Below are 16026 nucleotides of genomic sequence, written 5' to 3' on the forward strand. Positions count from 1 at the left end.
GGAGTTTTGCAGGTTTATTACAGCATAAGGACAGGATCAGGACAACCTGCACAGGAATAGGATGGCAGCGCTGCCGGGGGCAGGATCTGGACAAGGGAAGGAATCACTTTTAATAACAAAACATGAGCATATATACATAACGCAAACACATAGCATTACATTGCAATAGGCGTAACAGTGGGTGGAGCAGTAGGTGTGACGCGTAGCAGTCGCGAAAGATAAGGGGGGAAAAGAGGTGTAACAGGGCGTATACATAGACATGTGATGCAAACGTAACAGGATATGTCATGAATGGGGCGGAAACCATGGAGGGGGCTACCTGAGGAGCCGGGACCTCTAACCTAGTGGTGCGCGCAAACTGGCAATGACGTATTACTAGGAGAAGCTGGGGGCTATGAACTCTGTGCTAGGAGCAGAGACTGAAGTCTGGAGGGTCGGAGCGACATGTACCTAAACCCTATCTAGTATCTGATGTTTAGGGAACATGTTGATATAAACTAGAAGTCAAGAGGGGAAAGGCTAACAGACTCTAAGACTGGAGCATGCATTATTCTACATGTAGTGCGTGTTGAAGAATATTAAATGACCATTAAATGCAGTATTTCTCTAACATGGAGCCCTGAAGGCTAGACAATGACGGAAACTATTGATGCGATTCAGTAGCTTTAGGAATGCAGGGAAGGAGGGCTGAACTGATAACTGGACTCATAACATAGTCTTGGCAGACTCAGAGGCAGAGCCAGGCTGCACCGGGCACTGCGAGGCAGGAAGTAAGTGAAGGGTCGAGGATACAGGTGGGGGCTGTATCCCTCCTCAGCGAGGCTTCAGGAGACAGGAGCTGAATCTGGTGTCCGGGCCCTTTTGAGGCCTAAAAACGGGGACTTTATAATGGAATAACGTGCACACTGAGAAACGGGGCAACGTAGCTTTACATAGGCCTGATATTCGTAGTATTCACGAGGACTGGAAACTAGCATACTAGAGGTGGACACAACTGTAATTGCGTCTTTTAATCGAACATGGGAAATAACATATGCATATTAATCATGCACACATAACATATGATGGATGACACGTAGGGACACAGAACATGGCAAAATTTACTTTTCCACAACCCGGGCCCCTTTCTCTCTCTCCCAACCTTCCAAAAGACGCCCTCCCAATTCCCCCGCCGAGGGAGCATAGCCCCACCAAAGTTTACCCATAAACGCCACTCCCGCCAGTTTGCCCGCAATAGTCACTCTCGCCAAACCTCTGTCCATCAATCCCAACATGAATTGCACCACCTGTTCCTCCCGACGCCACTTGTCCCGCTGCCTTACCGCTCCAAAACGCAGAAACTCCAACCAGGCCTGTTCATAACTCTTCCACGTAGACACCGCCACAGATGACCTCACCAATCGAACGACCCGCGCTCTCCCACTAACCACATCTCCTCCGGCACCTTCGTCTTGACCGCCTCCGCCTCCGTGGCTAGCCCATGGAATCTCCGCCACTGTTGACGAGACAAAGCATCAGCAATGTCATTGTCCACTCCCGGCACATGTTGTGCCCGAAACAAGATATTGTTCTCCAGGCACCTCAACACAAACACGCGCATCAACTTCAGCACCTGAGGTTCTCTCGCAGACTGCCGGTTCACTACCTGCACCACCGACATATTGTCCACCTTGAACAACACGCGCCTATGCGCCAACTCGCGCGCCCACACAGTCACAGCCACCACCAGCGGGAACAACTCCAAAAAAGCAATGCTTCTCCCCCCCGCTTGCCATCGCTCCGGCCACTGTTCCGCGCACCACCGACCCGCCCAGTAGAGTCCAAAACCGCCGACTCCCGCCGCGTCCGACGACATTGTCACGTCCCACTCCCACTCCTCCGGCGGCGCCATGGGAACACCGTTGAACCTCTCCAAGAAAGCCAACCACATGCACAGATCCTCTCGCGCGCCCGCCGGCAACCGTACGTGGTGATGAGGCATCGACAGCCCAGACAACGCCAATCCCAACCGTCGACAAAAAGTCCGCCCCGCCCGCACCACTCGGCACGCGAAATTCAGGTGCCCCAGCAAAACCTGTACCTCTCGCACCAACACCTTCCTTTTTGCCAACATGTCCCTCACCAGAACTACCATTGCCGACCTCTTGTCCTCCGGCAGGCGTGCTTCCATGGCCGCTGAGTCGAGCTCTATCCCGAGGAACGACAGCACCGTGCTGGGCCCTTGAGTCTTCTCTGGCGCCAAAGGCACCCCCAAGTACTTCATTAAGTCCATAAAACTACACAGCTGTTGCTGGCAGTCCGTTGAACCAGGGGTACCCACCAGGAAGAAATCGTCCAGATAATGCGTAATCGCCTCAGAGCCTGTGCGCCAGGAAAAAGCCCACTGCAAGAAGGAACTGAATCGCTCGAACAAGGCACATGACACAGAGCACCCCATCGGAAGCGCTCTATCCACGAAAATCAACCCGTCCAGCTGTATTCCCAGCAACTGATGATCCTCCGGGTGAACCGGCAGCAACCTGAATGCCGATTTCACATCGCATTTTGCCATGAGCGCCCCTCGTCCCGCCGTCATCACCAGTTTTCTCGCAACGTCCACGGACGAGTAGGACACCGACGCCAAGTCTGCCGATATAAAATCGTTCACCGACGCGCCCTCCGGCCACGAGAGATGTTGAATCAAGCGGAATTGACCCTGCTCTTTCTTCGGGACCACACCAATGGGCGAAATGATCAGATCCTCCAAAGGTGCCACCACAAAAGGTCCCGCCATCCTCCCCTCTCTCACCTCTTTAAAAAGCTTCTCCCGGACGATGCCCTTGTGCGCGTTCACAGACTTCAGGTTCTCCGCCCAACGAGCAATCCGCGGACCCTCGTACCCCAACCGGAAACCCTCCCTGAAACCTCGACGCAGCACCGACGCATCATCCGCCCGCGGATACACCTCCAAGAGTGGTTCCAACCGATCCAGCCTAACCGGAGTACGAGCCTTTTCCCAAGGTACTCGCCCCCCCTCTACCCCCCCCTCTCCCCCTGCCGGGTCCGGGAGCCGGGAATTGACCCTGTGAGGGGCCTCCCCAAAGCCCCCAGCAGCGCGATTCGGGATGTCTTTTACCACACGAGGAGCACTCGTGCCTAAACTTGCACGTCTGCCGGAGACAGGAACCCCTGTTAAAGTCCCAACAGGGCCCCCCGCTCTGGAAGCTCCCGGCTCCCCCCGGCCCCACCCCCCCACGGGTGGGGCGAGCCGAAAAGGGCGTGGAAGTCAGTGGCAAACCACTGGCCGTGTAAATCGTGCGGCCAAATTTCGCCCCACTCATTGTCTGCTGGTAAAGGTCCGCATCCAACTCCCCCCACTTCGCCTCCGGGTCCGACGCCATACGCGCCCGAAACTCTTCATCGTAATGCGACCACGCATTGCCACCGTAAGTCACTTGCGCCCTCCGTACCACGTCCATGTACTTCAACAGCGCCACCGCCCGGTCAGGATACTTCTCGCAATAAACGCTCGCATAGATTAAGAATGCCGCTGACCAGTTCTCAATAGTGACCGGCACCCTCGGCCGCCGTGCCAATTCCTGTTCCTCCTCCTTCGACCCTTCTTTTGCCATCAACTCCCTGTGTAGTAACCTAAATATCTCAACATACTCCCCCTTCCAAATCTTTTTCCTGGTCGCCAAAGACAAATGCGCCCCCAACGGCTTCGCCACTCCCATGTACGGCAATTTCTTCACCAGAACGTCGCAGCTCTCTTTCCCCCCGACACTCGACGCAGCCGCTCCACCTGACCCCCCATCCGCCCCCGCGATCCCCGCCGCCGCGCTCGCAACCGGGCCCTCGCCGCTCCCCGTCGCTCCACCACTCGCCGCCACTAACGCACTGGAGGACTCGCCCAACCCCGCCGAGCCGCAACTCGCTTCAGTACACACGCCGGCATCCATCACATACCTACCCTTCACCAGTCTCACCGTATCCCCACCCTCCGCATCCGTCCCCACTGACACGTGGTGTCCTCCAACACCACTTCCCCCCGCCTTGCCTCCTTGAGGCGTGCCCAAGCCACTCCCCGACCCCGTACTGGTCTTACCTGGCGTCAAGGCTGGCGTCCTCACCGGATCCCGCCGCCTAACCAGATCCACAGGGGGGGCCGTCACTCGCGGCACCACTTGCCGGGGGCATTCCTGCAAAACACTGGCAACAACATTACAAACCTCCCCGTCCTCCCGCAACTCCCCGTCTTCCTCCGACTCCAACTCCGCACTCACTGCTTCTGCCGCCACAATCCTACCAGTAGACACCCTACTCAACCCTGCTCTGGCCCTACACTCCGTCATCAAGGCCCCCAGATCTACACTCACTCTCCGTCTACCCTCATGTTGGTAAGCAGAAGAAACCGTTGCCTCGTTGCTCCATCCCCGTCCCCCGGCGGCCGGATCGACCCATCGGGAGGGGGGCGCTGGAGAGCTGCTTTCCGTCCATCTTCGCTCCGACCACCCCAGGTCCCTCGTTGGAGCGCGACCGCCCGTACTAGGCAGAGCCGGCCCATCCACTCGGCGGGGTGGAGCCGCATGCTGCTCACCCGAGCCCCTCCCCCACTGCTCCTGCCAAGAGAAAAACGGGGAAGTCCAGCAAGCCGGGGCATAACCATCACCACTACCTTCCCAACCGCCTCTCCCCCCTGTCGCAGAATGTCCGCCCCTCCACGCCGGGCGACCCCCCCACCCACTCTCCCCCCACCCCCAGCTTCCCACCCCGCCCGGGCCGCCCCACTGTCCTCCCCCCACATCCCCCCACCCACCCCACCCACGCAAATCCCCCCTGCTGCTCCCTCCCGCACCTTCAAAACTGTACGCACCCCCGCTACGTCCCCCAAAAAACCTCTCCCCACCCCCTTCCTCCCCCACCCCCCGGCGCATCCCCCAACCCCCCACCTGCACCCTCCTACCCCCTTGCGCACCCCCTCCCCCCAGCACCCCCCGACCCCCACCCAGGGATACCAATCCACCACCTATCGGGTTGTCCTGCTCCTCCTCATCGTCCACCACCTCCTGCCCACTCTCACCCCCCACCCCCTCCTCCTCCTCCCCCTCTGTCTCCTCAATGAGCAGCGGTGAAACCCCCCCAACCCCCTCCAAAACACCATGCCCCGCCTCCCCTGTACCCCCCTGCCCCCCCTCCAACAGCCCCTCGCCCCCTTCCCCCTCCAGACCCCCCCCGTCTTCTACCACCAGTATCCCCAGGCCCCCGGCCCCTCCCCCCTCGCGTCCCTCGCCCACCCCCTCCCTCGCGTCACTAGCAGGCCCTACACCCCCGACTACCTCCGCTCCCGCTCCTTCAGGGCCCTCCCCCCCCCGCCTCCCCGTCATGTCCGCCCTCCCCCAACCCTACCGCATCTCCCACAAAGACCAGCGGTGCCTTCCTGCACGGACCGCGCTTCTTCCCCGGAGCCTTCTTGCGCTTCGGCGCCCCAGCCGCCAGGAGTCCGCCACCTCGCGCCGCCCTCTTCGCGGCTCCCGCCCCCTCCCCCTTCTGCACACGTGACCGCGGTGGGTCACAGGCCGCCACAGCTGCCGCGGCGCCATCAGCAGCGCGCCGCGGTGGCCTTACCCGCACTCCGGTGCGCAACAGATCGGTCCTCCCGGCCTCTCCCAGCAAGCGAAGAGCCTCCCGCACCCTCGGATCAGACATATCCTCCGCCGCCATTTCGCCTGCTCTCCGCGTCACCGACCGCCGCCAAAACAAACAGCCACGAAACCAAGTGAGTCTAAGACGCTCTTCCTCAAACTAACACACAGCACCTAAACGACTGCCACACTAACAGAAAACTCTAACTCCACAACAAAAAACTCCTAACCTAGACCGGCTGCTGTGTCACTGTCCCAAATAATGGTGACAAGTGACCTAAAATGGCCGCTTATGTATCCCCTAGCCCAAAAGGAGCCCAAAAGACTGCCACCCAGCCCAACCAGCCCAAAAAGTCCTTCCTGTGTCCTGCCTCCTTGTACCCCTCCCCTTCCTCCCGGAGCCCCAAAATCCCCGGGGGGGCGAGCCTCCCTCCGGTCGGCCACCCCCCGCAAAGCCCCATTCTTTGCATCTGCATTTCAAAAGCCGGTAATTCAGTCCCCTACGCGTTTCGAAGCAACATGCTTCTTCCTCATGGGGTAGGCAGCAATTGACGAAACCGGCCACAACATCATTTCTCCTTTTAATGTATGCTATCTCCAGTGATGCATACTGGGCGCTGTAGTCGCATGATTTTACCCTTCAAGTAGGGTTCGTCACAAAAGCCTTTAATTTGATTTGTGCCTTCTTTATTTATTGTCAACAGCCCTCTGGTGGGCCCCAGACCTCCAAATGCAGCTGCCCAAATTTTAAGAGTTCACGTGCGCTGCACACAAACTGGAAAGTCACAGCCATGTAGACCCATTTCAAAGTTCCTGGGCGGTGCAGTCCCCACGGCTGAGGCCGCCGCGTTATAAATCACAACAAAAGTGCCTCTGATCATAGGAACGCCACTCCACACGGCGGATGCAAAAATGTTTAAAATGAAAAAAACTTTATCGACACATGTGATTTAACAAGCGTTGACAAAATTGAATTGAAGTCAATAAAATCTTCATATCATCAACTCAAATGAACATGTTTTTCTTAACATACGGAGGATAATCACCCCAAACATTAGTGTGCTCGAAGGGATGCTTTCAATTTATAATTGATCACACGGTCAGCACTGCATCATCCTGTCACTCCCAAGCACCAGGAGGCGCTTGTTTAAATGTGCCAGCTGCCTCCCGCAGTGCGGAAAGTGCGAGGGTGAACCCCGGGCCAAGGGCGGGCCCGTCCTTGCCCATCATCGCCCGAAAGAGGCTGGGCTGGGCCAGGGCTCTTGGTTCTGCTTCCTCCTGCACCTGCCGTGAGATTCTGTTCAAACTAGCTCCAGCAGGGCCTTGTCGCCTGAGTGAGTCACCCGATTTGTTTGCGCTGATCATTACCCACTGACAGCCTTAGTGAAGAACAGTTTGCTAGCAGCCATCCAATAGACTCAGTCAAGCCTTCATATTTTTTGGGACACTGAAAAGACTGAACATGGGGAAAGGGAAATCAATGGATGGGAATAGCAGAGCACAGGGTGGAGGGGATGGTGGTAGAGAATACAAGGGGGAAAAGGGTGAGGAAAGCGCTAAGACAGAAGACCCCAGCTAATAACTGTACTATAGATAGAATAGATATGCTGATTAGTGGATGTGAGGATATCCTAGTTAGCAATACACCTATCCAAGCCTCTAACACCGAATCAACCATAGGCTCTTCCCATCAGGATGAACACATTGTAGGACAGCTTATAACAATCCCCGCAATGTTTCATTAAAAAAAGAGGGGATATACTACAGACCCCGAAATGGAGGGATTTGTTGCAGAAGCTGTAGATCCAGGGGTGGGAAAGTCCGGTACCATAGAGGCTGGGGAAAGAGTGGTTGTACGTACAAACAGGTTTTCACCTCTCATAGATCATCAAGAGAAAGAAAGGGCTGATGACTATTTGAATAATCCCCCGACGCCGCTTCGTAGTCCGCCTCCCATAACCAAATCACACAATAACATTGATTACCAGGGTTTACCTTATCTTATTAGCGAATTAAAAACAGAGGTAACACTTATGCGAACAAAGTTGATAGAACTGACCTCGATGGTTGATCTTTTGACACAAAGGATCCCTGTCTACTCAGATGTTCCCAATTGTAGGGCAAAGCAGCCCGATCAATACACACAGATAAACCGTCATGAACGTAGTCAGGCTATTTCTTCAAAGACTGCTCATAGTAAGGATAATACTCTACTTCATCATAACATGGGGGGAGAAAATAGACCTAATATAGAGCCTATACCATCAGGGTGTCTTATTCATGCGCCTAGTTTAAATTCAGAACCACTGCAAGTACAAACTAGGTGTTCTGCCACACTAGGCTCAGGGACCTTTCCAAACAACCATAGGCAACAAAGTATTTCACTGCTAGGTCCAAATTTGCATCAGGCGCCAAAAATCTATATGGTTAACGTCCCCAAATACGATAGTAGGATTAGTAGAGAAAATGTGGACACCCTCACTAATAAGGCAATTCATTGGATTCGTCACGTATGGGGATGTTGCTTGATTATTAGAGAAGATATCCTTAGAGCTTGCAGACTTTCTTTCCAGACACACTCCCTAGATTGTATTGAGTTAATATTAAAAGATCAGGAACTAGTTGAAAATCTGCTAGCTCTGGAGTTTTGAACGTCTTCTGATCCATTCCCTGATTCAGTTTAGACGCATCCCTTTTGTAAGTGGACAGGGTTGCTCTACAGGGCTAGGTGGCCTGCTGTCAGATGGATCTTCAAATCTAGATTCTAATGATTGACTGCTGATTGCGCCTCAAAAGGCCACAGGCACCAATGATACCACCTGGTTAAGTAGACTACCTAGTAATTCTTTCCACCAACCCAGTGAGGTGGAGTATTATACCCCCTGAAAGTAACACGCTGCTAACTAGGGGAGCTGGATAGCCACCCATCTATTCAGGCAATTTTGTGAACAATGCGACACCTCTATGTCCAGGCAAGAATTTAGTGGTTGGTTTATCTGTGATGTCATGGAATGTAGCTGGCCTAAAAACTAAGATTATATCTCCAGATTGGCAGTCAATTGTTGTACAACATGATGTCTGCATTTTTCAGGAAACCTGGTTGACAGATCCAATCCACTGTATAGGTTATCTAAATTTCCACGTCCCCGCATTTGCTGGTGGCAAAGGCCAACCCTCAAGGGGGTTAACCATTTGGGTTTGTCAAGAAATTGGCTTTGTGGTGCAGGTCCTTGAGTCCCACAATAAGGAAATGTTTGCACTCAGGCTGAGGTGGGGAGAGGGCGAAAAGATTGATGTCTTTAACATCTATGCACGGGGGACAAAGGGTAGGAAAACCGAGGTGTTAGCAGCTCTGGAAACACTGCTTGACCAACATTCCAGGGGCGCAGAAGTAAAAATAGCGGGTGATTTTAATATGACTTTCGAGCCCCTTCTAAATGGCAACTCTAGTTTTACAGATGAGGAAGATGATTTTTGGAGAATACCCAAATTGGATCTAATCCCAGTAAAAAAAATGGACTGAGGTGGTAATCCAGATGAACTTTCTCGGTATGGAGAAAGGGCCGTAAATGGAAGAACACATTCAGATAGAGCTGGTGTATCTACTTTTAACAATGGCACCAGCTTGATCCGTATTGACTATTTCCTATTAAATTGCCAGTTCTGGCATGTCCTACGGGACATGAACATAGCGGATAGAGAGTGAGCATAATCCATTATCTTCCGTTTTTGAGATAGTGGTAGACATTGTTCTGCATTCTGTCCATCAACTGTTGAACTGTTGTTTTTGCATTTGTCATCCCGAGTGGGACGGGTATGCTCAGACGTGAGTCCCGTGCTCTTCATGCCACTGGAATCAAGCTATTCTGGCTGAAGAGGGCTGAACGCCCGAAACCGGTCCTAGGATGCTTGTTTCCAGTCCAGGGAGGACCTGGCTTGGCAGTTCAGGCTGGACTGTTCCCATGGGGCGCAGGGTCAAGCTGATTTGCATATGGCTGGGTTCAAACTGGAATGGCATGGTGAGCAAAAAAATGATCGATTTAGGCCCAGATCTCTGTACTTGGGTGAATGTATGACATTGTTCTGCATTCTGTCCATCAACTGTTGTTTTTGCATTTGTCACCCCAAGTGGGACGGGTATGCTCAGACATAAGTCCCGTGCTTTTCATGCCACTGGAATCAAGCTATCCTGGCTGAAGAGGGCTGAAAGCCAGAAACCGGTCCTAGGATGCTTGTTTCCAGTCCAGGGAGGACCTGGCCTGGCAGTTCGGGCTGGACTGTTCCCATGAGGCACAGAGTCAAGACTGATTTGCATATGGCTGGGTTCAAACTGGAATGGCATGGTGAGCAAAAAAACGATGGATTTAGGCCCAGATCTCTGTACTGTGGTGAATGTATGACATTGTTCTGCATTCTGTCCATCAACTGTTGTTTTTGCCATGGGTAAGTAGAACCTTGATGCAAGCAGCGTGGTAGCGCTTTTATCGTCCTGTACCCACTGCCGTCCCTGCTGTTTCATGGAACCAGCGTGGGAGGAAGACCATCCCACGCAGTAACTGCTCTACTGGCTGCTCTTTTTGAGGCCGTGAGGTTTGAAGCTTGGGTGTTCTAGATACAGAGCACACGCTCAAATATGGCTTGTCCACTGTGAGGAGCCCTGACGTCCACAAGCGGCATCACCCCTCTGGGATATGAAACTGTGTCTTGGACTCCATGGAATTCTCATGTAGGTGCACAACCAAGTGAATTATCTTCCAAGGAGCCCTGCTTTACTAGGCTTGATAACCTGAAGGATCTGCAAAGCATAAGTTCTCTGGACATGATGCCACTGCAAAGTTTCTACATCACACTATTTCCAGTTGTCAACTGCACCTGACAGTTTCTGGTCTCTCCTCTCACAGGTCACAGCCCAGCAAGTGAAAACTTGCGAACTTGAAATTCTGAAGAAGCAAAAATACATACAACTGGTTGCTACAGGCCCTGTGTTTCCGAAAGCTAGAAAGGTTCCCATCCTGCTCTCCACCAAGAAGGGGTACCTGTTCATTCAGACGGAAAAGCCCATCTACACACCCGCCCAGGAGGGTAAGTGACTCTCTTTGAATAAATGCTTTCGTCTGAGGGCTTTGATCACTATAACATGATTTTTTTTACTGGCACTAAGGTGTTGGAATTAGGGGTGAAGGAGGTGCTGCAGCGCCCCCAGATAACTTTTGGGGAGTTATGCTGCATAATCACTAACAAAGAGTCCTTTAAAGTGTTTTACTTGTAGCACTTTCTGCTTATTCCAATTCAGAGGTTCAAATGTCGACCAACTCCCCATAATAAACTGCTTCTAATTATTTTAACATGGAGATCTGTGTTTACCTTTCATTTCTCTGGGTGCAAATTGAGTGTATTTTATGGATCGAGAGATCAAATGTTTATACTGGGATTTTATATAACAACCACCAACGCCTACAACATGGAGGCTGGCATAGACTGATGATTGAGAGCCAATTAATGTTCATGTGTCACAGTTCACTTGGAAAGTGGATAGTTTGGCAAGTCTCAGTATGGGTTAAGCTCATTTACTGTCCAGAGAAGTCTGCATCAGGCTTTAAACTCAGACTAGCATGTGCAGGCATCAAGGCGGATAAGGATGCCATTGTACAGTGAGGCAAGGATGCTGCTCAGCGTCTGCTTTATGCTGCAAAGGATCAGCCCAGTAATAACTTTGTGTTTTGCAGTATTTAAGTTAGGGTTGTGAAATTGCTTCATGACAGCATGGCACCATTGTTTCAATCCTGTGTATTCTGTGATTAGCTTTTCTCATTTGCTTCCAATGTAACTAATTGGAATAACGCTCCTGGCACCAATGATTTGTCAATAAAACGAACTGTATAATGGTATTCTGCTGATATGGAGCAATATGATAAAGGTATCAATCAATCAATCAATTTGTAAAGCGCGCTACTCACCCGTGAGGGTCTCAAGGCACTGAAGGGGGGGAGGGGGTGCCGCTACTGCTCGAATAGCTAGGTCTTGAGGTGTTTCCTGAAGGTGAGATGGTCCTGGGTCAGTCGTAGGTGTGCGGGGAGGGAGTTCCATGTCTTGGCTGCCAGGTAGGAGAACGATCTTCCTCCGGTGGTGGTTCTGCGAATCCGAGGGACGGTGGCGAGGGCGAGGCTGGTGGAGCGGAGCTGGCGGGTGGGAGTGTAGAATGACAGGTGATTGTTGAGGTATTCGGGGCCCGAGTCGTGGAGCGCTTTGTGTGTGTGGGTGAGCAGCCTCAACGTGATCCTCTTGCTGACGGGGAGCCAGTGCAGGTTTCTCAGGTGGGCAGATATGTGGCTGTGGCGAGGGATGTCGAGGATGAGTCGTGCGGAGGCGTTCTGTATGCGTTGAAGGCGTTTCTGAAGTTTGGCTGTGGTTTCTGCGTACAGGGCGTTTCCGTAGTCCAGTCGGCTGGTGACGAGGGCCTGGGTGACCGTCTTTCTGGTTTTGGTGGGGATCCACCGGAAGATCTTTCGGAGCATGCACAGGGTGTTGAAACATGAGGACGAGACTGCGTTGACTTGCTTGGTCATCGTGAGGGAGGAGTCCAGGATGAATCCCAGGTTGCGTGCGTGGTCCGTGGGTATCGGTGCGGTGCCCAGCGTCGTGGGCCACCAGGAGTTGTCCCAGGCGGATGGGGATTGTCCGAGGATGAGGACTTCCGTCTTGTCCGAGTTGAGCTTCAGACGGCTGAGCTTCATCCATTCTGCGACATCTTTCATTCTGTCCTGGAAGTTGGCTTTGGCGGTGAGGGGGTCTTTGGTGAGGGAGAGTATCAGTTGGGTGTCGTCGGTGTAAGAGATGATGTTGATGTGTTTGCGTGCGATGGCGGCGAGGGGGCTCATGTAGATGTTGAAGAGGGTAGGGCTGAGTGAGGAGCCCTGGGGTACGCCGCAGATGATCGTGGAGGCCTCGGAGCGGAAGGGTGGGAGGCGGACTCTCTGGGTTCTGTCGGAGAGGAACGATGTGATCCAGTCTAGGGTCTTTCCTTGGATCCCAGTGTTGTAGAGGCGGGTTATTAGGGTGCGGTGGCAGACGGTGTCAAAGGCTGCCGAGAGGTCGAGGAGGATGAGGGCGCATGTCTCTCCGTTGTCCATCAGGGTCTTGATGTCATCGGTGGCTGCGATGAGGGCGGTCTCGGTGCTGTGGTTGGATCAGAATCCGGACTGGGATGGGTCGAGTGGGTTGTTTTCTTCGAGGAATGCTGTCAGTTGTTTGTTGACGGTCTTCTCGATGACTTTAGCCGGGAAGGGGAGGAGAGAGATGGGGCGGAAGTTCTTGAGGTCTTTGGGGTCCGCTGTTGGTTTCTTCAGTAGGGCGTTGATTTCTGCGTGTTTCCAGCTTTCAGGGAATGTGACTGACGTGAGGGAGTTGTTAATGACGTTCCGGAGGTGGGGTGCGATGATGGTGTCGGCTTTGTTGAAGATATGATGAGGGCATGGGTAGGAGGGGGATCCGGAGTGGATGCTGTTCATGACGCGGGTGGTGTCTTCGGTGCTGATGGGGGTCCATGCGTTGATGCTGGAGTCATTGGTTTGGTGGTTGGGGGCGGGGTCTGGGGTCCGAAGCTGTCGTGTATGTCTGTGATCTTGCGGTGGAAGAATGTGGCGAGGGAGTTGCAGAGGTCTTGTGACGGTGAGATGTCGTTGTTGCTGGCGCTGGGATTGGAGAGCTCTTTGAAGAGTTCCTTGCTGTTGTGGGCATTGTTGTCCAACCGCTCTTTGAATGATGTCCTTTTGGTGGTGCGGATCATCTGGTGGTATTCGCGGGTGGCGCTCTTGAGGGCTGCTATGTTTTCTTGTGTCCGCTTGTGGCGCCAGGCTTTTTCGAGGGATCTGCACGATTTCTTTGCGATTTTGAGGGCGTCTGTGAACCATGTGGTTTTTCTGTTGCTAGTCTTGCCTGGGGGGGGTTTCTTCAGAGGGGCGAGGTCGTCGGCGCAGTTGGTGATCCACTGTGCGAGGTTGTGTGCTGCGTCGTGGGTGTCGGGGGTGTCGGCAGGTGGGTTTTGGCTCAGCGATGCGGTCAGTTGGTCTGTGGTGACTTTGCTCCAGCATCTGCGGGGGATCTGTCTTGTCTGGTGGTGGGAGGTGGTCTTTTAAAGGTGAAGTGGAAGCAGCTGTGGTCGGTCAAGTGTAGTCCGGAGGAGTGGCTGAAGGAGACGAGGTTGCTGGCGGAAAAGATGGGGTCGAGTGTGTGACCGGCGAGGTGGGTGGGCATGTCCACCAGTTGCTTGAGTCCGAGGTTGGCGAGGTTGTCGAGCAGGGTGGTGGTGTTGCTGTCGTTGTTTTTCTCCAGGTGGAAGTTCAGGTCCCCTAGGAGGATGTACTCTGGAGAGGCTAGGGCGTGCGGGCTGATGAAGTCGGCGATGGTCTCGCTGAATTGTGTTCGTGGGCCCGGGGGTCGGTAGATGAGGGTTCCTCTGAGGGTGGTCTGGGGGTCGGTGTGGATCTGGAAGTGTAGGTGTTCGGCGGCGTGAGTGTGTCTTCGGCATTGGTCGTGACGCTGATGGTGTTCCTGTAGATGATGGCGACTCCTCCTCCGGTCCTTCCGGGTGATTTTGTAGCCATCCGGGATGGCTATGGCGATGTCGGGGGCCGAGGAGGCATTCATCCAGGTTTCCGTGTGGAAGGCGACGTCTGGAGCTGTTGTGTCGAGGAGTTCGACGGCGTGTTTGTGGACGGAGCGGGTGTTGAGCAGGATGCACTTGAGGTGGTTGTTGTTGTCGTTGCTGTGTTTGGTGGGTGGAGTGCAGGTACAGAGGCAGGTGAATTTGCAGGCTTGGCAGGTGAAGGGTCCATGGGTGCGCTTCGGGGTGGCTTGGTAGCAGGTGGGTGGTCGTCCGGTGTTGAGTGCGTTGAGGGCAGTGGAGTCGTATCTCAGTCGGGCAGCTTGGCTTCGGCGGGGGCCAGGGGTTCTGGCGCTGGGCGTGGTCCAGGCGCGGACGGGCGCAGACTGGCTTGCGGCGCGTCCGCGCAGTGGCCTCCATTAAGAGGGGCGAGGGAGGTAGGAGCAGGTGGGAGGAGGCACGGGGTCCAATCAGGCACAGGGGCGGGGCCGCAAGGGAGGCAGCGGCGGGAGCGGGAGGCGGGAGAAAAAACGGCGGGAAAGTAGAGGCAGCAATGGGGCAGCAAGGGTGGTGCTGACGTGGTGGGGGAGCGACCTGGCCTGTGACCAGGGTCGAGGGTATTGGTGTGGTATAACCATATAGCTGCTTGGTTGACACAGTATTTTCTATGGTTAACCATTCTCCATTTTTTCAAGAAGTCCTGCTCTGTAATACAATATTGGTGGAGTTTTATTTCATTACAGACCTTAACTATGGTATTCTATTTCTCCTGGAAACACAGTACTTGTGGTTTATTGTTTTACAGAAACACTGTATCATCCCTAATGGCCTTATTTCTCATGATACATTGCTTAGGGTGGCAATTACATTTGACATGGCACGGTGTTTCAGAGCAAGGCCGTGTTTAAATTTACAAAAACCAGGCACTGTGAGAATGTGCATTATTAGTTGCATTATTAGTTGAAGTGGGCCTAGCCCTTTTCAAGTAATAATGGCTCTATTTCTTACTAGGTTCACCTGTGCTCAACCTTTGCTAGCCTTAGCACAGAGCTGACAGGTTTAACTTAGGAGAAATAAGTAAAGCATTTCGCAATAGCAGAAAAAATAATCAGTAGAAAACACAACACAATAAAAACTCCACTCCAATGTATAACAAGCATTTGCAATGTAATCGGTCTCGCTTTTGGGGGTCTTATAAGTATTTAGCCATGCAGCACATTGCAGAGGGAGGCCAGTAGCAGTTCCACCTGGATGCGGGGAAGGGAAACAGTGCTCTAAAACGTCCATGTTGTTTTCCTAAGTGCCAAATGATGAAAGGACAAAACCAGGTTCAATTTACAAGGTCATTATAAAATGCAAGGCTGGAATAAAGGACAAAACAAGGTTCACTTTACTAGGCCATTATAAAATACAAGGAGGGAACAATGACAAGAGAGATGGGTTAAATGTTTGTGTCTGCAGGGGAAAATCATCCAGCGCGGCCCAATATCTGAAAAACAAAAGGATTGTGTTGGCTCTAAAGGTAGAATCAAAAGTACAATAACCAGAATGTCTAATCAGCTTTACAGCGATAAACTCAGAAAGAAAATTGGGAACTCAGTAGGTCACAAAAGAAGGTAACAGCTAAGCCGAGTGGGGCATTAAGGCACTTAGAAACCATTAGTTGGCCTAACAAGGCGCTTTGATAATAGTGGAACAAGGAGGTTTCAGCGGCATGGGGAATAAGGAGTACCCGGGTTACGACAATGAACATTAGCGAGTTTTGGCTGTGTTTGGGAGGTGCAGGGAGTCTGAAACAAT

At 53.0% G+C, this 16026-nt stretch overlaps 1 protein-coding gene across 1 annotated transcript in view; it reads left to right on the forward strand.

Annotated features, from left to right (window-relative positions):
• Nucleotides 1-16026, forward strand: part of LOC144756224 (complement C4-like) — a 1111910-nt gene that overhangs the window by 82314 nt on the left and 1013570 nt on the right. Inside the window, exon 3 of the mRNA XM_078645841.1 lies at nt 10526-10706. Coding sequence (XP_078501967.1) covers nt 10526-10706 — 181 coding nt within the window. The remainder of the gene's footprint in view (nt 1-10525; nt 10707-16026) is intronic.

Source organism: Lissotriton helveticus, chromosome 5_1, assembly GCF_964261635.1.
Source record: "Lissotriton helveticus chromosome 5_1, aLisHel1.1, whole genome shotgun sequence".
Classification (NCBI taxonomy): domain Eukaryota; kingdom Metazoa; phylum Chordata; class Amphibia; order Caudata; family Salamandridae; genus Lissotriton; species Lissotriton helveticus.